Below are 24250 nucleotides of genomic sequence, written 5' to 3'. Positions count from 1 at the left end.
CTGGAGGGAACTTAACACCAGGCTGAAGGAAATCAACAACTGGCAGATGACCTGAACGTATTTTACTGCAGGTTTGAAAGGAAACTGTGCCACCTATCTTCACAACTCCCATCCCAGACACACCAACAACAGCCAAGCCTCCGACAACTGACCCCATCCTATTGGGTTCACAACCCCTGGTGTTCACAGAAAAGGAAGTGCAAGATCTATTTCACAGACAGAAGCCAGGAAAAGCACCAGGCCCAGACAAGATAACTCCTTCTTGCTTAAAAGCCTGGGGTGACCAATTGGCCCCCATTCCTCACCTGAATCTTCAACAAATCACTAGAGATGTGCCATGTTCCTTCTTGCTTCAAACACTCCATTATCTTTCCAGTGCCGAAGAAGTCCACCATCAACGAACTGAATGACTACAGACCAGTTGCTCTAACATCTATAGTTATAAAAACCTTTGAAAGGCTAGTGATGTCACACTTAAAGACCATTACAGATCCACTGTCAGACCCTCTGCAATTTGCATACTGAGCAAATAGATAGACAGATGATGCTGTTAAGATGGCTGTGCACTACATCCTACAACATCTTGAATCTCCAAAGACCTAGGCAGGGGTCCTCTTTGTAGACTTTAGTTCAGCATTCAATACCATCATACCGGACATTCTTCTAACAACTAAATCAGCTAGCGGTATCTGAACACATTTGTAAGTCGATCACAAGCTTCCTAACAGACAGGAAGCAGCAGGTGAAGCTAGGCAAAATCATATCAGATACCTGTACAATTAGCACAGGAGCCCCCCCCCTCCCCCAAGGCTGTGTTTTCTCTCCACTTTTCTCTATTTACCAATGACTCAAACGATCCATTTGTTAAACTACTGAAGTTTGCAGATGATACAACAGTGATTGGTCTCATTCGAGACAATGATGAAACTGCATACAGATGGGAGGTTGAACAACTAGCCTTGTGGTGTGACCAGAACAATCTGGAACTGAACAATAGCAATAGCAGTTAGACTTATATACCGCTTCATAGGGCTTTCAGCCCTTTCTAAGCGGTTTACAGAGTCAGCATATTGCCCCCAGCAACAATCTGGGTCCTCATTTTACCCACCTCGGAAGGATGGGAGGCTGAGTCAACCCTGAGCCGGTGAGATTTGAACAGCCGAGCTGCAGAATTGCAGTCAACTGAAGTAGCCTGAAGTAGATCTGGCTATCTGAGAGACCGCCTCCTGCCAATTACCTCCCTGCGTCCCATCAGATCGCACAGGGGAGGCCTCCTCCGAATTCCATCCACCAGTCAGTGCCGACTGGCGACTACGCGGAGGAGAGCCTTCTCAGTTGCAGCTCCGACGCTATGGAACAACCTCCCCGTGGAGATCCGTACCCTCACCACAGTCCAGGCCTTCCGCACAGCCCTCAAGATCTGGCTATCCCGTCAGGCCTGGGGATAGGATTTATTCTCACCCCGCCCGAATGTTGAGTGAATGTTGTGTTTTTATGGTTAATTTCTTTTTTACTCACGTTTTTTTTTTCTTTTAGTCTTGTCTTGCACTCCCTTCCCCTCATTGCTGTAAGCCGCCCTGAGTCCCCTCAGGGAAAAGGGCGGCATATAAATGCTCAATAAAATCTAAAAAATCTAAATCTAGCCTGCAGTGCTGCATTTAACCACTGCGCCACCTTGGCTCAAAACCGTAGAAATGGTGGTAGACTTTAGGAGAAACCCTACCTACTATCACCTCTTACAATACTAGACAACACAGTATCAACAATAGAGACCTTCAAATTTCTAGGTTCTTCATATCTCCAGACCTGAAATGGACACCTAACATCAAAAACCTCATCAAAAAAGCACAACAAAGAATGTTCTTTCTGCGCCAACTCAGGAAACTCAAACTGCCCAAGGAGCTGCTGATTCAGTTCTACAGAGGAATTATTGAGTCTGTCATCTGCACCTCTATAACTATCTGATTTCATTCTGCAACCCAACAAGACAGACACAGACTTCAGAGGATAATCAGAACTGCAAAAATATATATTACTGCTAACCTGCCTTCCATTGAGGACCTGTATATTGCACGAGTCAAAAAAAGGGCCATGAAAATATTTACATACCTCTCACATCCTGGACATAAATTGTTTCAACTCCTACCCTCAAAACTACGCTATAGAGCACTGCACACCAAGACAATTGGACACAAGAATAGTTTTTTTCCCCGAATGCCATGGCTCTGCTAAACAAATAATTCCCTCAACACTGTCAAACCATTCACTAAGGCAGCATTACTATTACTATTAGTCTTTTCATTGTTCCTATCACCATCTCCTCCCACTTATGACTGCTTGACTGTAACTTTGTTGCTTGTATCCTTACGATTTATATTGATATTGATTATTTCCTGATTGCTTATTTGTACCCTATGATTATCATTAAGTGTTGTACCTTATGATTCTTGACGAATGTATATTGTCTTTTTCTGTACACTGAGAGCATATGCACCAAAGACAAAATCCTTGTGTGTCCAATCACCCTTGGCCAATAAAGAATTCTATTCAGACCAGAGCTATTGATTAACAATAGTGTTTGGACTGCTTCATATAGTGGAAAGATGGAATGTAAATTTTACTTGGATGAAGCCCAGTAATTGTTGCTTTGGCTCATCTTTAGGTTTAACACTATTCATTAATTGTGGATTGATATTGATAGCACAACTGCTATTTATTGGGGAAATGTTTCCCATTTAACAAGCAGACCAATTCAAAGATAAGAGTATGCATGAAGGCAAAGTTCTTCCAACTTTGACCTTGTGAATTACATTGTGACTAGTGTGTCCCAAAGGTACTTTTCAAATGTTTTACTTCTCATGCAAGAAGCTTCTTCAGTTCTGATAACCATGACCTCATGATTGAGAATCTACATATAGGGTGATGTAAGTATGAAACTTAAGTCTTCATACTTAGAATATATTTGGTTTAAATATACTTAAAATATATATATTTAAAACAAACTAAAATCTATATCCAATTATTCTTATTCTATAACATACTTTTTAAAAAATAATTAGTAATATGGATTCTCTCCCCCCGTCCCCCAAAAAAGTTGAACAGGACATTTGTCAGTGAATTAAACATATTTGTGTGAATCCATACAATTTTCAGTTTACATTGGAAAACTTTATAATCAACCACATATTAGTAAACCCACTAAGAAATTGAAACTGCCAAATTCACAGAAAGTTGTTTTAATAACTGATATTTATTTATGCAGTGGCATTAGTCTTATTTCACAAAATGTATTCAAATTTTGTGTAGTGAAATGTGCAAAGGCGATTACATCTTATTGGAAGATGTATATTTTTTTCAAATAGAAACAATTTATGGTGATGTGTAAATCTATTTTCAAACAAACAAAATTATGAAAACCCCATTTTTAAAATAAGCCATTAAATTGGCAATTCTGAAATGATGACATGATGTTGAACTTTAAATATCATTAAATTATAAATTGTTCTGCTTCTTGGGTGCTAGCTAACCTGCATATAATGGAATATATTTCGTTCACAAAAGATATTGGCATTTTAGAATGGAAGACAACATATTGAAATGCAGGACTGAGGCAGGGACACCAATAAAACTATAATTTTGCTATCCAGAGCTCAACTGTTCCCTTTTTCCTTTGGAGGGTCTCCTACCCCAAAATTCAACAGCAACATTTCTTTGCGGAAGAGATTTTTTTCAAAAACATATATATTTTTTTACTTTATCTTTTCCCTGTGCACTTATGGCAGGTTGATTATTGATTTTTGTCACTTCCTCTGAATAGTGTTGTGACTCTCCCAAAGTCATCGGTAAACAGACCTAAGCAGTTTCAGCGTAGTCATTTTAATGATAGACAGGACTGGTTGATCTTTTAAGAGCTAATTGAATTCACACTTGATCACTATGGTGCATATTTTTGTTCGCAGTTTGGGCACAATTTCTGCAAATTCCGTTTTCATGAGCGTACACATTTCTGTACAAACTATCCTCTAATTCATTTTTCCCATGGAAATTTTAAAAAAAGAATATACACTTCAGGTTACTAAATTTCAGTTCAACAATATATCTAAAAATTCAAAATAAAAACACAGAATGAATTTCCACCTGCTTCCTACTTAGGATCACTAATACTCTTTGCTAGATAATTAGTTCAGTTATATTGTCCCAAGCAATGCAGTTATTGCTTAATTACTTGTCCAGTGCTAGTCGGAGACAGTGTGCTATTTTGGTCTTCCTTCTTTGAAATACTTTTGTATTTGGAGCTCTTATTCACTTTGGCATCTCTGACTTAGAGCCACAGAAAATCCTTTTAAGTGACTGAAAAGTGCTCCAAAGCACCAATTTGTTTGGGAATAAATTAGCCTGCAGTTCTAGTTCCCAGCAATTTCATGAGCTAAATAGTGTTCTTTAGACAATTTAGTGTATCTTAACGAATCATGTAAGAGTGTTGTATAACTTTGTAAATGAAATTTTGATGAAGGAAGACTCTTTTAAGACAAACCTAAGGAATTCCAGGCCCTGCTTTTGAATTAAAGTTAAGGTTTAGTGAAAAGGATTGTGTATTTCAATTGGATTAAAAGAGGTTAAAAGATATGTTATCAAACCTTACTGATAAAAATCTTAAGGAGTTGCACTGACTTTTAGAAATCCGTTATGTTAAAAGCAATATTAAAAAAATAACAATCTGACCTACATGGGAAAAATGTGTAATACAGCAGTTTTATATTTTTGCTATATTTACTATTTATCATATCCATTCCGCTGTAGCATTGATTATTAGTTACAGTAGCTTTTCCTAAGCTGGCACCAATTTCACAAAGTTCAGGTTACACTTCCTTATTTTTTTAAAAACAATGTATTTTAAACTGTGTGAAATAACTTCTCTAAATAAAATCACCTTTTTATAATAAGAAACTATGGAACATTTTATGCAATTGCTAACACATGGGGTAGCATTATTTATATTTTTTCAGTTGTCATACATACGTTCATGTAATTTTGTTGCCAACCTTCTGTAATATAATAATTGAAAAGCACAAATAAGGGGCAGGGGACTAAAGCTTTCCTGAAATATGTTTATACTTCAGTTTTCAGCTTAAAACAGAAAACATTTTTGGCTTTCTGAGCTTCACTCATAACAAGACAGAAATTAATGATATCTTAATAGTAGTTTTATCAGCAGGGTGTCCACATTATATAGCCAGTGAAATCAATTGACATAACTTCATTTCCTTAAAAAAAAATGGGGGGGGGAATCTAAATAGAAGGCAACAAGAAATAAAGATGCTTTAATTATTTCTTGCCAGTAAAATTCTGTTCTTCGCTGGTAATTGGCAATTATGATTTTTAAAAAAACCAGCTGGCTGGATTGCATTTTTTTTTCTGGCAAGCAAGAAATAAGATGCCTATGGCATTTGAGCGCATGCAATGATAATTCTACTTGGGCCCTGCTCAGTAGCAGCATCAGAACATCAGCAGGTAAATGAAGGGGTTATGCAGTAGAGTTCCGATGGGGGCAAATCTGACAGCATAGCACATGACAAAATTAAACTTAAATATTACTGTATTTTGCCCTGCTTCCGTCTCCATTCTTTTCCCTGCAAGTATATGATAGTATAATCCTTTTTTTTTTAAAGAAAACTTTTATTAAGATTTTTAAACAGGTACGTAAAATCTAAGGTAACAGTAAACAGAAAAAGAAAAGTAAAGTAAAAACAAAAATCGAAAGAAAATAAAGAAAAAGGCATAAAGACGTAACTTACAGTATCCTTCATGACAGTTATAAGTGCAAACATATTTAACTTCTCTTTCTAAAGTTACATTATATTATTCTTTATACATTCTTTCTTGTCTAATTGTCAAAACCCTAAGTCACGAGTTCATCCCCCCCATTTTTATGCAAATGTCCATAAGAGGCTTCCATTCACCAATAAATGTAGATGTTAAATAAGTTAATTAATTGATTTCAGCAAAATCTGTCAACTTCACCAACTATTCCTCCTTAGTGGCTTGTGTTGAATCTTTCCTTCTCTGTGACTAGAGTAATCTTTCCGCTGAATCATATATTGAAATAATCTTCTATGGGTTTTTTTTCTAAGTGCTTGTCCATTAATCGTAAAGTTCTGGCTTTAACAGAATATTAATCTTTAAAATTCTATGTATCAAAGAACATATTGTGATTCAAAAATTTTCAGCCTTTTCAGCTTGTTCATCAAGCGTGATAAAATGTCCCTACATGTTGTTCATATTGCCAGCATACATTTGAAGTGCCTTTATGCATTCTAGATAATATAATACTGAATATTTGTTCATCAGTTCTTTTTAACCTCTCTGTTGCCAGTTACCGAGTCCAAGGGTTGTATTTATCTTCTCACTTCCTGGTTTTTAACTTCTTTCTGGTAAAGGGGAAAAAAAACCCTGCAGGGGCACAGTGGGATTTGGTACCACCATGTGTGGCATGCCAAGCTTCTTGTCCACTTTTGCCCTTTTTTTTTTACTTTCCTAGGAAACTAGGGCCATGGTGGCGAACCTGTGGCAGAGGTGGCACGCAGAGCCCTCTCTGTGGGCATGCGCGCTATCGCCAGCTCTTCCAGGTTCCATCTTGCACATGTGTGCACCAGAACCTAGAAGAGAGCAGCTGGCTGGTGAGCATGCGCACCAGACCAGCTGCTATCTTCCGGATTCAGGAGCTCTGGCGCATACACGTTCCAGATTTGTCACTCGGTGCCAAATAGGTTAAGCATCACTGCTCTAGGGCATGGGTGGGGGAAGCCCTTTTATGACTTGTGGACTGGCTCAGGAATTCTGGGAGTTGAAGTCCACAGTCATAAAAGGGCCATGGTTCCCCACCTCTGCTCTAAAGCAACAAAGAACAGCCACAGAGAGCAGGCTGGTCCCCCAAAAAACCCCGGGTCTCCTGGTTTAATATAATCCCATTAGGTTCCCATACAAATGGCATTCTGCCCTGCTTCCCTCCATGACACAATAGACAAAACAGGCCAAGGATGTATGATCTGAAAGTAGAGTTAACTCATGTGTTTTTAAAAGTAGGCAACCATCTACTCCAATTATACGGTCATTTGCATGATCAAGTTGCTTTTTTTCATTGTGCAGGTTTCTTATGCACGGCCAAGCTCAGCTTCTATTAGAGATGCAAACCTGTACGTCAGCGGTCTCCCAAAAACTATGACACAGAAAGAGCTAGAACAGCTGTTTTCCCAATATGGACGTATTATTACTTCCCGCATTCTCGTTGACCAAGTCACTGGTAAGTAGAAAGCTGCTCTGCCCTGTCTTTCTCAGCCTTCAAAATATTGAACATATAAAAGTTTATGTGGGGCAGAAAATACAATTTTCTGCTGGAATTGTTCATAAATATGCATGGATAAAAATAACTCCTGGTTTGTAGTCAGGCAAGGCTGAGTCATTTCCACCTTGAAGCTGCATATTTGAAGCCTGTTTCATGCCTTGTAATAAATTTATACATTCTTATAGTTGCTGTAATCTCAAGCATTGAATGAAGAAAATGTTCCTTATAAAATGCTAAAAAAAACCTGTCTTAAAGGGGGGGGGGAGTAAAGTCTTGCACTTTAGTGGTCTTAGCAGTTTCCGCAAACTAAGAAAATGTGGAATACAAACTCATAATCATCATTTAGGCTTTAAAACAAACCTTACAATTCCCATTTTTCGGTGTTAGGATAATGCAAGATCCTGAGAAAAACAAATAACCAGATTTTTAAAAAATAAGACTGAAAGGAAGATTGACTTGATACATAAATATTGAAGAGTTCATTTTTGTTAAACACGATTTTTATTCTCCAGGTATTGCCAACTCAGTGAATACATTGGTCTTGTTATCTTTTTATATGTGATACACATGAAGCAATGTAATGCATTGGTCGGATTATACTATGAAATATATCCTCTACAATAATTTGACATTTATTTTCAGAGAAATTACAAAATATTAGGAAAATATTCATTAGATTCTTAAAGCACTTCAATTTTAACAATTTGATTGGGTTGCTTTAAAAATTTAAGCTGTTTCAAACAAACAAAAAAGGGTACATCTGTGACTTGTTTTAATAAAATAATTTTAAAATAACACTTGGATCCCATTTAATGCAAAAATAGCATTTAGTTTCCCACAGGAATGATGAAAGAAATGTGCTTCTCAAAAATTTTTGCTTTTCTATGATGGTATAATTAGAGTTTTATTTTATCCTTTATTTTTCTTTTTGGCTTAAAATTGATGGAATTACATCAGCCACTGGGATTTTTTAAAAACAGCTTTTGATTGCAAGCAAACTATGTGTTGTTTGCATGTATGCCTATTGGGTTTTTCAAAGTCTTATGCATCAAGACACTAGCTGAAATTCTCCTTTAAAACCAACCTAAGCAAAATTTATCCTAATTTTAAGCCTGAATATATCTTGCCAACTGTTTTTCAAATGTAAAGCTATAACAAAGGAGCTTCAAGTCTTCAAGAATAAAATGCAGATGGTTTATAGCTTACAATGTATGTAACTAAAAATGATAGTTGAGAAAATTGAGCTACACCAGGGTGCTTAGATCTGACCTGCAGGACCACCCTGGAAAAAAGCGAAGGACTGGCCTACGGTGTCTCTTCCAGCTGCCCTCCTGAGCTCCATTTTTGCTAACAGAGGGTTGCAGGAGGCCATCGTAGCCAAAAACGGAGCTCAGGAGCCCGTTTTCTCTGGCAGAGTACTCGGGCCACCACAGATGCCTCCGACACGAATGACATCAAGCTGGCCACATCCTCCCTGGCCATGTCTACTCTTGTCCCCCAAGATCAAATACAACCCTGATGCAACCATCAATGAAATTGTGTTTGACATCCCTGAGCTACACAGATATATTTTTTTTAAAAGGACATTTAGATGAAACTAAATTTCATCTATTTCAAAACTAGAGTTTGAAATACAATAATTTGGAATTCAGACTTGTAATCTGGAATATATTAGTTCATGTGGTATTTACTGGAATTGTATCATCATGCTTTAAGCAAACTTGCTGCCAAATGGAAAATTATTAAATTCATCATCAACCAGGCATATTCATTCATCAACCAGGCATGAAATTCTCTTACTTCGCTACTGGTTCAGAACCGGGAGCTCACAAATGGCGCTTCTGTGCATGCGCTGAACCTTCAGCCCATGCACAGAGCGTCCATGATGATGTCAGGGCAGGTGGGCAGAGCCCGAACCAGGGTGAACCGGCAGAATACCACCTCTGCTATTAACTATATTTTTAAATGTCATATCAAATTCTGTTCCCAGTAAAAATCATTGTGTCTCAGTGGCAGAAGTTCAGTTTTCAATAGTTCAGATAAGTAGTCTGGATGATAAAACATCTGCAAGAAAACAATCAAGTGTATCAAAGGACCTCTCCTTTCAACCCTGAGCTATAAATAAATATTTTTATAGGTTCAGATAGGTATTTTCTTAAACCTGCATCATATATTAGAAATTGAATTTGTGAGCTTTCCTTGGAAGCAATGGATTCTACCAATTGACACCTTATAAAATACTGGAGAGCAAAGAGACAGATAATATATTTAGATATATATTATTATATATTGCTTACATCTTATTATTTCTTTCTTAGCCATCAATGTTCATAGAAAGAATTGATTAATGGATTTCAAATTGCTGCAGTCAAGATTTCAGAACTTCTTATCTGAATTTAAAGGAGCTGCCACTTTAAGGACAAAAAACATTTCTAAAATTTTGAAGCTCCAAAATAGTTTTTGCAAAATAAACTTTTATAGTGTAGTAAATATTCCTGTATTAAATGTAGTGGTGTAAATTCTATCATAATACAGAATTGCCATTTAATATATTCATAAATAAATAGGATAATGCCCTTTACCTATCTAATAGCACAATGCTATGCAAATCCTAATGAATTCAGTGGAACTGATCCCTGGTAAATATACATAAGAATTGTAGCTTCACAAAGTATTAATTCTTTTGGCTACCATTTTTACCAATATATGGGAACAAGTCTCACTGAACACAGCAGGAGTTTCTTCTCTAAGTAAGGAAGCCTAGAATTGCTGTGCTGGGTTTCTCGGAGGCTGCCTTCATCATAATCATTTTAAGGGAAAGATGAAAAGGTCTGTTACTAGATCAAAACGGCATCTAATAAAGGATAGTTTCCTCTAATAACGCCAGATTAGATCAGAAGTTAGCAGAACAAAGCAAATAGCACTTTACAAGCAACAAGAAAAAAAGGGGGGGCACATATTCTCCTTGTATGGAAGAAAAGAAAAAAGCAAGCCTGTCCATTTTGCCTTGCTCCCTTCTAGCATTCCAAATTAAACATCCAAACCTTCATATTCCTTGATTAAGAGAAATAAAAAGAGAAATTTGGCTGTTTGGAGATTACAAGCTTCTGAGAATAGTATCTTTTTACCTTGAGAATAAAGGTGTGTTGCTGCAGGAGACAAACTGGCAGAAGTATGCAGTGATGGCATAAGACAGATTGTTATATAGGTAGTTGTTATAAGGTTAGTTGTTATAAAAGTCTACTCTAAAGTCATCAAAATAGTTAATTTTCCTTTCCCCCTCCTTAGATGTTTAAATCTTTTCTCTGTCTTTCTCCCCCCACCCCCCACCCATAATAATAGCAATAGTTATAATGCAAATATCCCATAAGCTTTCCAGGACTTTCAATTGTATTATTTTAAATACACCTATAACTACATTTTTGATTATGTATGTGTATATTTGTTTATTGCATTTCAGTCCTCTCACTTCAGATTTACTGCTGGTTTGGGAGAAGTTGTCATTGTACAGCACAGATAAAAATCAACAATATATCTAGATGCTTTTGTGTTTCAATATGCTGAACTTAGTTTCTATAGGCTTTTCATCTGTATCAATATTTGGTACACACGTATGTATATATATATATATATATTTAAAGGCTCCCAGCCTGTTCACATTTCATAAAGTCTTGCAGTCCTGGTTGTCCTCCCCCTTATTATTTTTATTTTGTCTGGATCCCATCTCTTTTTTTGATTTGCATTAGTTTTCATGTAGCCAGTTGTGAACTGGCTACAGTTATTTGGACTTGGACTAATTAAAATAAACAGCTTAATGTGAATATGTCATATTATACTAAACCCAGAGGCATGTTTGTAATCAGATTTAATATTAAGCTGGGTCTGGTCTTTATTTGTTACAATGGTAGTATAGATGTTTCTGTGCTGTTTCAATCAGGCAACTCTGGGCAGCTTGTAATAAATAATTAAAAAGATAACGGTTCCCCATGCACATATAGTCGTTTCCGACTCTAGGGGGCAGTGCTCACCTCCATTTCAAAGCCAAAGAGCCAGCACTGTCTGAAGACTCTCCGTGGTTATGTGGCCGGCATGACTAAATGCCAAAGGTGCACGGAACACTGTTACCTTCCCACCAAAGGTGGTCTCTATTTTTTCTACTTGCATTTTTTACGTGCTTTCAAACTGCTAGGTTGGCAAAAGCTGGGACAAGTAATGGGAGCTCACTCCGTTACGCGGCGCTAAGGATTCGAACTGCCGACCTTTCTGATCAGCAAGTTCAGTGTCTTGGCCACTGAGCCATCGCGTCCCTAATAAATAATTAAAAATTGTCAAATATAGTAAAAAAAACCAACAACAATAGGAACTATTAGCATAAATTCAACATAATGATAATATCAAAATATATAGCATCTTGTAAGAACCAAACAGCCAGATCCATTCCAATTTATCCATCACCCATTCTTGACACAATCACCAAATGCCCATCTAAGAAGCCATTTTCTGCTTTGTCTCTTATAAACGGGGTTTCACCCACTATTTGGTTCCCATCTCTTGTATTCCTGCTTCCTTGCCAATGCTTTATATGTTATATTGCTTCTTATAAAAATCCACTTCAGTTGTTGAATCTGGTTCTTTTTTGTGCTTTGATTTCTATGATTCTTATTTATGCCTGGGAAAAAAATCAAGTTCTTTGGGGAGGAGGTTACTATAATGCTTGGAAGTAATGGTTGAATTCCTTTGTGCTTTTATGCAGGAGTTTCAAGAGGTGTGGGGTTTATCCGATTTGACAAGCGGATTGAAGCTGAAGAAGCCATCAAGGGCTTGAATGGGCAGAAACCTCCCGGGGCCACGGAGCCCATCACTGTAAAGTTTGCCAACAATCCAAGCCAAAAAACAAATCAGGCCATTCTCTCCCAGCTGTACCAGTCTCCAAATAGGAGGTACCCAGGACCTCTTGCTCAGCAGGCTCAACGTTTTAGGTACGTGGAACTGTACGTTGTTTCTTAAGCATTCTGGAATTTTTCCCCTAAACAGCATCACTGTAGAAATATATTTTCCTCACATGGGAACTATTGGTTATTAAATTTAATATATGACAGACATAGCAGAAAATACTTTGAGGCACTGCCATCTGTTGGTAGCTATAAAAAGAAGAGAGTTTTATGTAGGCAGGTAGTAATATTTAACTGGAAAGTATCTGTCGTTCAATTTGCAAGATGCTTTTAGGAATATTTGATAAATTGTTAGAATAAGACGTTTCCACAGAGTAGAAAACCTGTCTAAACCCTGCTTTTTTTATATCAAGTCTTCTTTACTTTGAAAGAAATCCCTTTTTTTTCCTGCAGTGGAGTCTCAGTAATTATTCTGCATCCTTTTTGGAATGGGGAGAAATGGATTTTTTTCCCCCAGTGGTTTTCCATTATTTTGTATGGATCTCTCTTCTGATGACACACAGTGCTATCAGCCATACGTTTTTCTCTGTGATATTTTAGTGCGCTGAAAAAGACAGATGGCATGAATTGAAACAAATACTATATTAATCTACATTCACTAACTGCTCGGGGCTTTTATTTTAGTGTTGTTTTATGAAAGATTTGTGTTCGAGAGAGGGGATAAACAGGCTTATTTTGAACTTGATGCTATTTTCCTGTGTGAATGCAAGAGAGAAGAGAGATATTAGTTGTGCTCACTAAGTAGCAGAAAGCTCAGATAAACTTTGTCTTATAGAAACCTTGGGACTTTAATTTAAAACAAACAAACAACGTGCTTATTTAAACACCTGGCCAATGGCAGTCTCACCTAAACAACTTAATCCAAACAGCTTCTTTGCATGTTGTGCTATTAATTTGTCTACCCAGGGGGAAAAAAACCCACATTCGTTCTAGTGAACCGTTCAGTTGGAGCAGGGGGAACAAAAAACCCATTATTTTTTTTTATTCAGTATTCAGTGGATTTCTGGAGTATTCAGTTTCTGCTCTGTTTTTGTTGTTCAAAGGATATTCTGTGAAGCCGCTGAATATTGAATAAAAGTAGACTTGCCCTTTCTCCATAGGCAGACTGCCTGCTCCAGAACTGAGTGCCAGGGCAGAGTTAGCAATGGTCAGAAGAAGAATTCCAGATTGCCTCGTGCCTGAAGTAAGGCCACTGGGGAATTGTTGCTGCACTGACATGAAAAAGAGGTAAATGAACTTTTGCAGAAATAGCTGGTGCCAGGACTGGGGCACACAATCTCCAGTGGCCTTAGAAACCCCTGACTAGATCTTTCTCACAATGCCATGGGCTGCCGGCTTATTGTCTAAAGGATGTTCATTATTTCAGCGATGGTGGTAGATGACTCTGAAGGGGATAGGCCCCGAATGCTGGAAATGTGCATTTACAGGTTCAGAAATGGAGGGACGAATCCCAAGGTTGCCATTTGTTTTTTGAACGTGTTTTTCCATTCCACAAAAATAGACTTCACTGCATTTCTTTCCATTTTCTTTTTAAAACAGCACATTTAGATCATGTTTTTGAGAGCAATTTTTAACATCGAATGTTAAGGATTGCTTGAGTTTTTAATCTGTTCTGCTCTGGTGATTTGTCAAATAAAAGAGCCATGCATTCCAAATGAGAACGGTGTTGCTTGCTCAGTTCATATTAACTTAGGCATTGTTCGGTTCCTCTCGGAAATTTAGGAAGACATTGCTGTACACACAAAATGTAGAAGTGTGTGCGTGTGTGTGTGTGTGTGTTTGCATAGACTTTAAAGAGCTTGTCTTTGCAGTTGTCTTCGATGGGTATCTGATCCTTAGATCCATATCTATTGTATTAGATCTATCTCTAGTGTACAAAGGCAAGTACATTATGCTTGCCATTGCTGTACTCTTACTACTGTTGTTAGTTGAAGTGTTTTAAAGGCAGTTAAAGATTGAGGGCCTCAGAGGCTGGGAAAGTATATGTGTAACTCTCTTTTTATTTGGCACCGGCTCTGATAACATCAGACTTTAAGCAGATCCTCACACAAAATAGCAACTTTAGCTTGAAGTCTGCAGGTTCAGTCTGTGTGACTATTGTTAGGTGATTTTATTCTTCATGCCATTCTGGGAATTAAAATCTGGATTTTCAGACAGCTCAAAAGTATTTCCACAAGTCATCAGTTACTAGCAAAACTTTTGCAGATAGTCCTCAACTTACGAACACAATTGTTAACTGAGTTTTGCCCTGTTTTACAGCCTTTCTTGCCATAATTGTTAAGGGATTTCTGCACTTGTTAAGTTAGTAACACAGTTGTTAAATGAATCTAGCTTCCCCGTTGACTTTGCTTGTAAGGTCACAAAAAATGATCCCATGAGCCTGGGGCACTGCAGCGGTCATAAATACTGTCTGAATTTTGATCATGTGATCATTGGGATGCTGCAAAGAACGTAAGTGTGAAAAATGGTTATGTCATTTTTTTCAGTGCTGTTGTAACTTCAGACAGTCACTAAACAAACTATTGCTAGTTGGTGACTGTACAGACAAGATTAAATGTGTTGATTTGGATATTTTTCCTGAAAACAATCCTCAGTGATGAATTGCATTGTAATATAAAACCATACAGAAGGTGAAATCTTCATGTCTTGTATTGAAGTCACACGGCTGAGTCAAAGAATATGAGTTTTTCCGTCTCTTTCAAGAGTTTCCTTAAGGATAGTCATTTCATGCATGGTGCTTGATAATGCAGATAAGATTTCTCAAAAGATTGAAGCTTGGAAGTATTGGAGGAGTGTGAATTGTACTAGAGACTTTACATGGATATCCTCTAAAATATATCCTAAGATTTCAGAATATGGGTCTTTTAGGATTTCCATCAACATGGAGAGAACAGTCACTAAGATGCTTGATACAATATGTTGTTATATGTTGCTTACTTGCTCTCGTCTAGTAAATAAAAATGATTCCTTGGATTGCCATTATCAAGATAGTTGATAGTTTAATAAAGCTATGATTCAGGTTAGCTTTGGCAGGGGAGCTAACCTTTTCTGTGGGCAGATATACGTTTTTTGGAAATTACTATTGAGAACAACAATGAACAGGGGAGCAATGAACAGGGAAGTCAGCAGAGGGCACAGTGCTGAAATTTGTTATTATTTTCCCCTGCTTTGGGGGTATTTTCCAGTGTTTCATTATTGGAGTTTTATTTTATTTCCTGACAAAAAGACAAAAGTAAATTGCATCACTTTTTTTTTTGTCAGGATGTTAAGTTCCTTCTAGGGAGTTTAAGAGAAGGAGCAGAGCTGGTGCTGAATCCAGTCTGTGAAAAGCTCATTCTGAGTTGCAGAAACCAATAATATTAAATCAGTAGTTTTAACTCATGCCATTGCATATCTACCTGCAGCTGTCTAAAGAAAATGCCTAAATGTCAGCTAATCTTAGTAGGTTAATTATGTGCAGCAACCAAAGTAGCATTTTAATGTCTGACTAGATTCCACTTCTAAACATACGACATCGAAAAAAATGTGATTGTTTTTATGTTCTTTATTTCACATTGGGAAACAAATTAATATATACACATGTACAAACATAATTTACTTTTTTTTAAAGTTCTGTATATTTTCCTGACTGGATTTGTTTTGGAAATACAGAAGCAACTGAAACCTTAAGTCAGTGTGTTATTTGTTAATAGAGCTATCATTATACCAAGTTTTTTTAAATGGCAATTCATATTTCACCAGTGCTTATTTGCTGTTCACTCATTACTATCTGCTTAACATCCTGGATATGTAGATGGTAGGATTCAAATTATTGGCTACTGTTATTCACAAAGATAGATAGACTAAGACTGTTTTAATGGCAACTTCTATACAATTCTTACTACTTGGTAATGGATGTAAATGACTGTTTTGTTAGAAGCTGTGTGTTTTACAATAAAGCTCTTGAAAGTAGATATCTTCACTAAATATTGTAAGAGGAAAAGACTTGGTCTTAAAAGAATTACAATACAGTAATTCAAAAGCAGTATTCCCTCTTGTGAATATCTTCCCATTCTTTATTCTCTCGAGAAATCTAAATATGTGATAATTTGTGTTCAAGTGGTTGAAAGACTTGAGTTCACATACCAACAATCCCAGGTAAAATTGATAATTATTAGAATTTTTCATTAAAACATAAATATTGCCTGTCTTATTGTTAAAAGTTGCATCTTTATTCCAAAACTGGAAAAATACATATTTCTATGCTTTCTATGCTTTTGATTTATCATCTTATTGACATTTTTTTAGCTGGTTAATGTGCAAGTGTTAGCAGAAATATCAATTTTTTAAAAACCCTATCAATTTACAATGTGGTTTAGAAACCTGTAAAACACACAGGTCATTAATGAATATCAGTACTTCTCACACATTTTTCAATCAACTTTTAAAAAGGAAAAGAAAAAAACCTCTCCATCAACAGTGGTCTTCTCTCCCTTTCGTCCAATTGTTAATTAATAGTTAACATTTTTTAGATTTAGAGAATGGAAGACTTTTAATGACTGGCCAAAATAACCTGTTATAAAAATAAGAGTGTTTTATTGAGCTCTACATCTGCTTCCTCTGAAGCAAAATAAATCATACCTAATTATCAATATCTGAAGATTGCAGAAGTTATACTCAAATTTTGAATAAGTTATTAGGAGGTTTAACTGCAGAAATCATGCCTGTTGCATGCCATGTAAAGTTGACTGAAAAGCAAGCCCAAATATTTCATATTTGTTTCTCCCCATTATTCTTTCAACAAAGGAAATTTTGGTTTGCATCCAGTGACAAGATGCTAAATAATATGGAACAATCTTAATATGTTTTTTAGTCATTAGATTCCCCCTCCCCCAATTGTTAACTGAGACCGAAGCAATTTTTAAAATAATTTTCCATCTCTTAGATAGGTGAATGCCTTCCTGGAATGATGAAGACGGTGATGACCATATCAGGATATTTGAGATCTTGATACAATGTCTTTGTTGTTTAAAGGCTGTAGCCAGAAATAAAATTCAAGATGATATTCCTAAATGGGGAGAATTGTCTGAGTGTACATATCATATTTTCTTTTAAAATTTGTGGTGTGCATGTGTACTGAACCTCTACCTAATAACCTAGGAGTTTCAAGTTACTATATATTATGTCACAGCTAAAGCTGTTCTAGTTTTGAAAGTAATGACTCAGCATCCATGTGAGCATTCCTGAAGAAAAGTTTTAGGTTTATATGATAAAATTTTTGGCATTGTCCACTCAATTGCAGTAAACTAGCTTGTTTGCTTATTTTTCTGAGTCTCAATCTGAATCAGATTGTTGAACTTCAGCGTTTCCTCCTGATATAACCGGCATAAGGGTTTTTTAAAGGACAACAACATTTGTGGCATACAAATTTCAGACAAAAGAAAAATTGGCAGGAACTTTAAATGTAACAGCCCACAATCTAGTCTAACCAAGCACTGCAGCACCAGATGTTCTTTTCCTTCAGAAAGGCTATGTATATTTACATTATCTTGGAAGTTGCACATTGTAGCTTTTTTGGAAGTGGGGGAAATGCATCTAAAGTATCTCTTAATGTGAATTTAAAAGAAAATGGGAACCAGTTTTGCAATGCATATGTCCTCTTCTCCTAACTTTAATTAACTGAGGAATATAGTTAATATCATAGAATATAGTAAATATTATAGCCTGACTTGCTTTGATTTCTCAGCAATTATTTAAATCCAGCATTACCCTAAATACCATTTCCATTACATTGGAGCAAACAACTAACTACTTGGTTTGTAAAAAGTTCATACTTGGTGATAAATCAAATGTTAAGACTTTTAAAAAATGTGATTCCTTGGTTCTTTTATGCTGAAATGGTAGATTTCTAACATAGCTGCAGTTTCTGGCAGATAGCTAAATCTTACCAGCTTAAAATCTACAATGCATCAAGATAATTTTATAATCATATATTAATAATCTTGAGAAATAAAATTGCTACAAGATTTTCTGCAGAAAAATGTTATGCACGCACTGTTTCTCACACAAAGACAGACTTTTCATTCATTTATCCCTACGAGTTTTCAGAGAAAGGCATGGAAATATTGGCAAAATTGTTTAGTCTTTGGTGTTCATATTTCTAAAAGGATCGCTATTAAATATAGCATCTGAACTACATTAATGTGTATATTGTATCACTTCAGACATACCTAATGGGCTTGCTTATCCAGAATTAAAATACTGAGTCTGAGTGCCTTTTTTAATATAATTGCATAATGTCAACTGAACTTGAAGCTGTATTTATGAGAATTCTTGGACAGTATCTCTTCAGCAAAATTCAAGTTATGCCAGTGTATAATCATTGCACAACTTCAATTTTGCATAAAGTGCAGTTCCGAAAATCTAGCACATAACATAATCAAAGTGAAAGATTGAAAGGCTAAATAAACCTTTTGCTAAATGTGTTTTGCAGGTTGGACAATCTGCTCAATATGGCATACGGAGTAAAGAGGTAATAACAAATTGTGTTAGATCCATAATTAATTTTACTAATAACTTCTTGTTTGAACTAAGAGTATTGGTACTTCATGTGTTAGATATTGAGTGATCTTTGCACGTACAGAGGTAATCATTTGTTTCCATTTATCACTTACTTTATCAGCTTTCTAGCATTGTTTAGGACACCCATTATCTGCCATTTAAATGACTTATTTGGGAGTCTTTTGTATCAGTATTTCACTTTGAAAGAATGTGGGCGTCTTATATACTCAAATCTAGGGACGTGGTGGCTAAGATGCTGAGCTTGTTGATCAGAATGGTCGGCAGTTCGGCGGTTCAAATTCCTAGTAAGCTTCCTTTACTTGTCCCAGCTTCTGCCAACCTAGCAGTCCGAAAGCATGTAAAAATGCAAGTAGAAAAATAGAAACCACCTTTGGTGAGAAGGTAACAGTGTTCCATACCCCTTCGCGGCTATATGACCATGGAGTCATCTTCAGACAGCGTTGGCTCTTCGTCTTTGAAACAGAGATAAGCACCGCCCCCTAGAGTCGGGAATGACTAGCACATATGTACAAGGGAAACACATTTATATACTCAAAGGACATTTTAACAATTAAGAGGCCAACACCAGGTGTGTGTTTTTTTAGTCATCTGTCTGTACAAGAAGCAGGTAGATTTGGAGCAACAATAAGCAATAAACAATAAGCATACCATATCAAGTATGTTATATTACCTAAAAAAGTTAAGAAAGGTTATAATAATTCCATAAGGCCATTTGGAGCTTCAGTTTCAAGAATGTATATTTCATGTAGGATTATTTTTGTTGGTTTTATAGAATTTATATAGCCACCCATTTTGCCAAAAGCGACTCAGGGAGGTACACAACAATAAACAAACCAAAACCTAGATGTAACATCAGAAATCTGAAGCTATTTTTTTCTGTTGAATAAGTATTCAGTTGTGTTAAATAATTTGCTAAATTCATGGTGAAACAACACAATAAAGACTGAATATGAACAATTGAAGGCAATACATTTGTACTTTTTACTTTTTCATCATTCTGTTATTAACATAATTGTCTTTTGGGGAAAAAAGTTCCATGGAGATGAGTTAAAAACTAGGTTTTTAAAAGGAATTAAACAAAAGATTCCGGAAATTGAATACTAGCACTATAAGCAAAACTCTTACTGTTCCTTTCTCTTTTTAAAAGAAGATATTGCTAGCCAGTCCTTAGCTAAAATAGTAAGAGATTTCTATTTGGTTGTGTCTATCTAAAAGCACAACATGAATTTTTAGTAGATGGATTCTCTCTGCAGCCCATGTTCTGGAGAACTGGTATCTCGAGCCATCAGGGTAGGGATATACAGAGTTTTGAACAAAGCTAGTTGTTAAAATTAAACCGCTTATTTTTATATAATCTTTTTGCTTATATTAGCAATAGCAATAGCAGTAGACTTATATACCGCTTCATAGGCCTTTCAGGCCTCTCTAAGCGGTTTACAGAGAGTCAGCATATTGCCCCCAACAATCTGGGTCCTCATTTTACCCACCTCGGAAGGATGGAAGGCTGAGTCAACCCTGAGCCGGTGAGATTTGAACCGCTGACCTGCTGATCTAGCAGTAGCCTGCAGTGCTGCATTTAACCACTGCGCCACCTTGGCTCGACACGACACACCAAATGCAAATTCTCAAGAACCTTGGTTAACCACATTTCAAACATGGCAATCACAATATTCCTTAGACTTTCTAATAGCTGACTACAGTTTGCTTTTCTGTCATATCAGCATTGAAAGTAATTGAATTAGTCAGCTTATCCGCAGTCCAGGCAAAAAGCAAAATAATCTGACTTGAGAAAGACTTACTGCAGAGCATCATGGCAACTATATTTTATTATTCACAGTAAATTTGTATTAAAGTCACATAAGTGGCACAAACCTTTGGTTAAACGGCACTATAACATTAATCAACCGCTTTAAAAATATTTTTTATCCTGCCTTTATTGTTTTTATCAATCACTCAAGGTGACAAACACCCTTAATAATCCTTCCTCTTCCCCACAACTGCCTTATGAGGTGGATTGGGCTGAAGGAGAGTCACCCAAAGTCACCCAGCTGGCTTTCATGCCTAAGACAGAACTAGAACTCAGTCTCCTTGTTTCTAGGTCAGCATCTTAACCACTACACCAGACTGCCTTGGCATGTGTCTATAAATATTTTAACAAAAAGGTATTCTTGAAGGAAGAAACAATTGATCCATAACATGTAGGCAGAAAGGCACTTGGTTTAAGTTACTTAAAACATGTTCATATATAAAAATAGATTCATTCTAATCTTGAAAAAAGTTTTCTTCTAAAAAAAGAATTCTTTCTTTCTTTCTTTCTTTTTACCCTTCTACATTGATTAGCAGGTTTTCTCCAATGACCATTGATGGAATGACCAGTTTGGCTGGGATCAATATCCCAGGACACGCAGGAACCGGATGGTGCATTTTTGTGTACAATTTAGCTCCTGATGCAGACGAGAGCATCCTGTGGCAAATGTTCGGACCCTTCGGAGCCGTGACAAACGTGAAGGTTATCCGCGACTTCAACACAAACAAGTGCAAAGGTTTTGGATTTGTGACTATGACAAACTATGACGAGGCAGCCATGGCAATAGCCAGCCTGAATGGATACCGCCTTGGAGACAGAGTCTTGCAGGTTTCCTTTAAAACAAACAAAACGCACAAAGCCTAATGAGGTGTCCTCAGCCCAATTTATATTTGAAAACTATTCGACAAAGGCAAGTTAAAAGAAACTTTATACATTAGTAAATGTCTTTGTAAGTCAGTGTTGAGATGGGGGAATTACAGACTAGCATCCTAAGAAATATTGCGAGATTTTTTATTGCTAGTATTTGAATTAAACTTCTTAAATATCTTTATGTTTGAAATATGGACAAGAGGTACAGGGTTTTTACCTGTCACAATGCATTCTATTGCCTTCTTTGAAGAAGGTGGACCTTTTAAAAAATGTTTGAGCTAAGGGAAGAAATTTTCTTTTACACGACTGCCTTGAACCTGTGAGTAGATATTGAGGCTTTGTGTTAAAATTCCTAAGTTAGTTAATCTTATGTTGTGTTTGAGTTACACTTTAATGCCTTGCTGTTTAGTCTGTTCAAGAAGTGTTTTGAAGTTTACATTTTTATTTATAAAGTTTAAGAATATTTATTTTGTAATTATGATTTGGGTTGGGGAAGGGGGGTGGTGCATTATAAAAGCCTATTGTAAGATTAATGGAGAACTTTTCGTAAAGCTGTACCTTGCCAAAGAGATAAGAGCCTCTTTGATGTGGGTTTAAAAAAAAACAAAGCATCTATTTTTATAAAAAAGAGAAAATTTGGAGAAACTTTTTACAGGTCCTGGAACAAATATTTTGACTTGAATACTTTGAGAAATCTCTTCATATGACACCTAGTGAGCTTTTAAAACTTACCAGGAAATTTGCAGTGGTTGGGGGAAAACACTTTAGAGCGATTTATGATGTAGAAATTCTTTAAGAGATCTTTGTTACTCAAGAACTGGAATCACTGGGAGAAAGCACTGCTAAGCTTTGGTTTTGTAAACGTTGGTGCAATCTCTGAACATCCTGGTTACTATGTGATAGATGGCTCACATTAAACTTGTGATTTTGAAACAGAAGAAAATTTAAAAGTATATAAGAGCAGGCAAGAAATTTAAATTAACTGAGATGGGGGAAAAATCTGTTCTTCCTATAGAATTCCCTTCAGATAGAGCTCATGGTGTTTAGTGATGTACTTGCAGTATTGTTTGAAGAATTGTTTTGTCTTAAAGAAAATAAAAGATGTTTGCACATGGTTTGCATAGTGGCAGACCAGGAAAAACAGTCTTGCATTGGATATATTTGAAGGTATTTTGAAAGTTATGTTCAAGGCTAACACCTGAGCTTTGTGTAATGTAAATAAGATCTTTTGTTGATGAACCTCTTTTCAGCTAATACTTCGAGTTTTCTTCTGGTTTTTTATTTTCTTTACTTAACATGCCAAGTGATGTTCAAATGTTTTTGTATTTTTTTTCTTTGTAAATGGCATTAAGATTGTTACTTGAGGTCTGCTTATTCATTTTTGTTGTCCTGAGGACTTGAATTTACAGTGGATCAGATACGTTGCAAATTTTGTCTGTAGATAGTCTAGCTTCAGCTGTTTATGGTGATGCTACTTTTTTGTTTATAAATATGTTTGTGGTAAAAAAAATGAGTATAACCATAGGTTTTGAACAAATTCCTTACATTTTTCATACCAGAATCATAAATACCTGTATGCTATTGAAATTTAACTTTGTATGATGCTTAAAATCACTTATTTGGGGAAATAATAAAGTCTTTACCATGTATGGAAGAAATTTAAGGTCAAAAAGTACAAATATTTTCTGATTAGCATCTAGCTTATAATAAATTTTTAAAAAGCTGAAGGCTGCTGTGCCTTCACCAGGATGCCCTGACAACTATATAGTTACGTCCTGCTTTTTGTATAAACTGAGATGCTCACATGCTTCCCCTTAGAACAAGCAATGTGCTATGCATAACATACTTGTACATGATCTTTGCAGTTGCTTTTTTTGATTATTTCTTTTTTTTAAAAAAATCGTAGTTATAAATTTTCAGTATAGTACAGTACATAAAACTGTTGGAAGAAGAGTGTTAAAGTGAAAGTGATTGTTCATGCTAGACCCATTCAATGCTATTCAAATCGATTGACTTTCTGAGAGAAGTTCACTTGAGGTGTGGTGAGCAATTGTTCTGCACTAACACAAACACTGCTTTGGAAAAGAACAGTAATAATAACAATAAAGAGATACGATGTGGGGAGGGGGGAAACATAGCTATACTCTGCTACTATATTCTACGGTAGCAAGATCAAAGCATTGGTGAGAAGGCATGTCTATCAGGCTTCACTTTACACTGTTTAACAGAGCACTTAATAAAATGTAAGGCTGGTATTTATTTGAAGTTGTACAGTATGACTTAATTCACATCTGTTGGAGTAGAAAAATATATTCTGTTGAGTATTTAAAAGAGGCTGTACATGTTTTCTTTTGTGTTTGGATCCTTTGTACTTTTTCATGTTCAGTACATCAATAAACAAAAGTTGAAGGGAAAGAACACTGTGGTGCAGAGGTCTTTTAATAGTTCATTTTTCTTTTGAACGTACTTCCCTGGGTTTATTTTTCCTCTGGGTTTTTAAGTTAAATTCAAACTACCTAGTGCAGGAGCCACCCCTCAAAATCAAAATGGCTTAGATATACCACCGCATCTTGGTGTCCTAGTACAATGTGAAATTCAAGTCCTAATACTTACATGCATGGTAAGCCTCCTACTCGGTATTTCTATTCAATAACCCTACAGCAAAAGAAAATTCTAAAAGCTGTGTTTTCTAGGAGGCATTAGTTTGTGAAGAATTAA

At 36.2% G+C, this 24250-nt stretch overlaps 1 protein-coding gene across 6 annotated transcripts in view; it reads left to right on the top strand.

Annotated features, from left to right (window-relative positions):
* ELAVL2 (ELAV like RNA binding protein 2) overlaps positions 1 to 23933 on the top strand; it is a 157985-nt gene extending 134052 nt beyond the window's left edge. For 2 of the 6 annotated variants that reach the window (XM_087716131.1, XM_087716129.1), the window contains 4 exons: positions 7147 to 7300; positions 12096 to 12321; positions 18767 to 18805; positions 21196 to 23932. In XM_087716131.1, the coding sequence (XP_087572257.1) occupies positions 7147 to 7300; positions 12096 to 12321; positions 18767 to 18805; positions 21196 to 21526 (750 nt within the window). In that variant the 3' untranslated portion in view covers positions 21527 to 23932. Of the gene's footprint in view, positions 1 to 7146; positions 7301 to 12095; positions 12322 to 18766; positions 18806 to 21195 lie in introns of all 6 variants that reach the window. The other 4 variants (XM_087716127.1, XM_014060776.2, XM_087716130.1 and 1 more) reach the window with 3 other exon arrangements.
* Positions 23934 to 24250: the final 317 nt, after the last annotated feature.

The sequence above is a fragment of the Thamnophis sirtalis genome, unplaced genomic scaffold, assembly GCF_051295495.1.
Source record: "Thamnophis sirtalis isolate CommonGarterSnake01/CBP01778 unplaced genomic scaffold, rThaSir2_p1.2 scaffold_5, whole genome shotgun sequence".
NCBI lineage: Eukaryota > Metazoa > Chordata > Lepidosauria > Squamata > Natricidae > Thamnophis > Thamnophis sirtalis.
The sequence above is the reverse complement of the archived record's forward strand: the minus strand, read 5'-3'. Positions and strand labels throughout refer to the sequence as shown.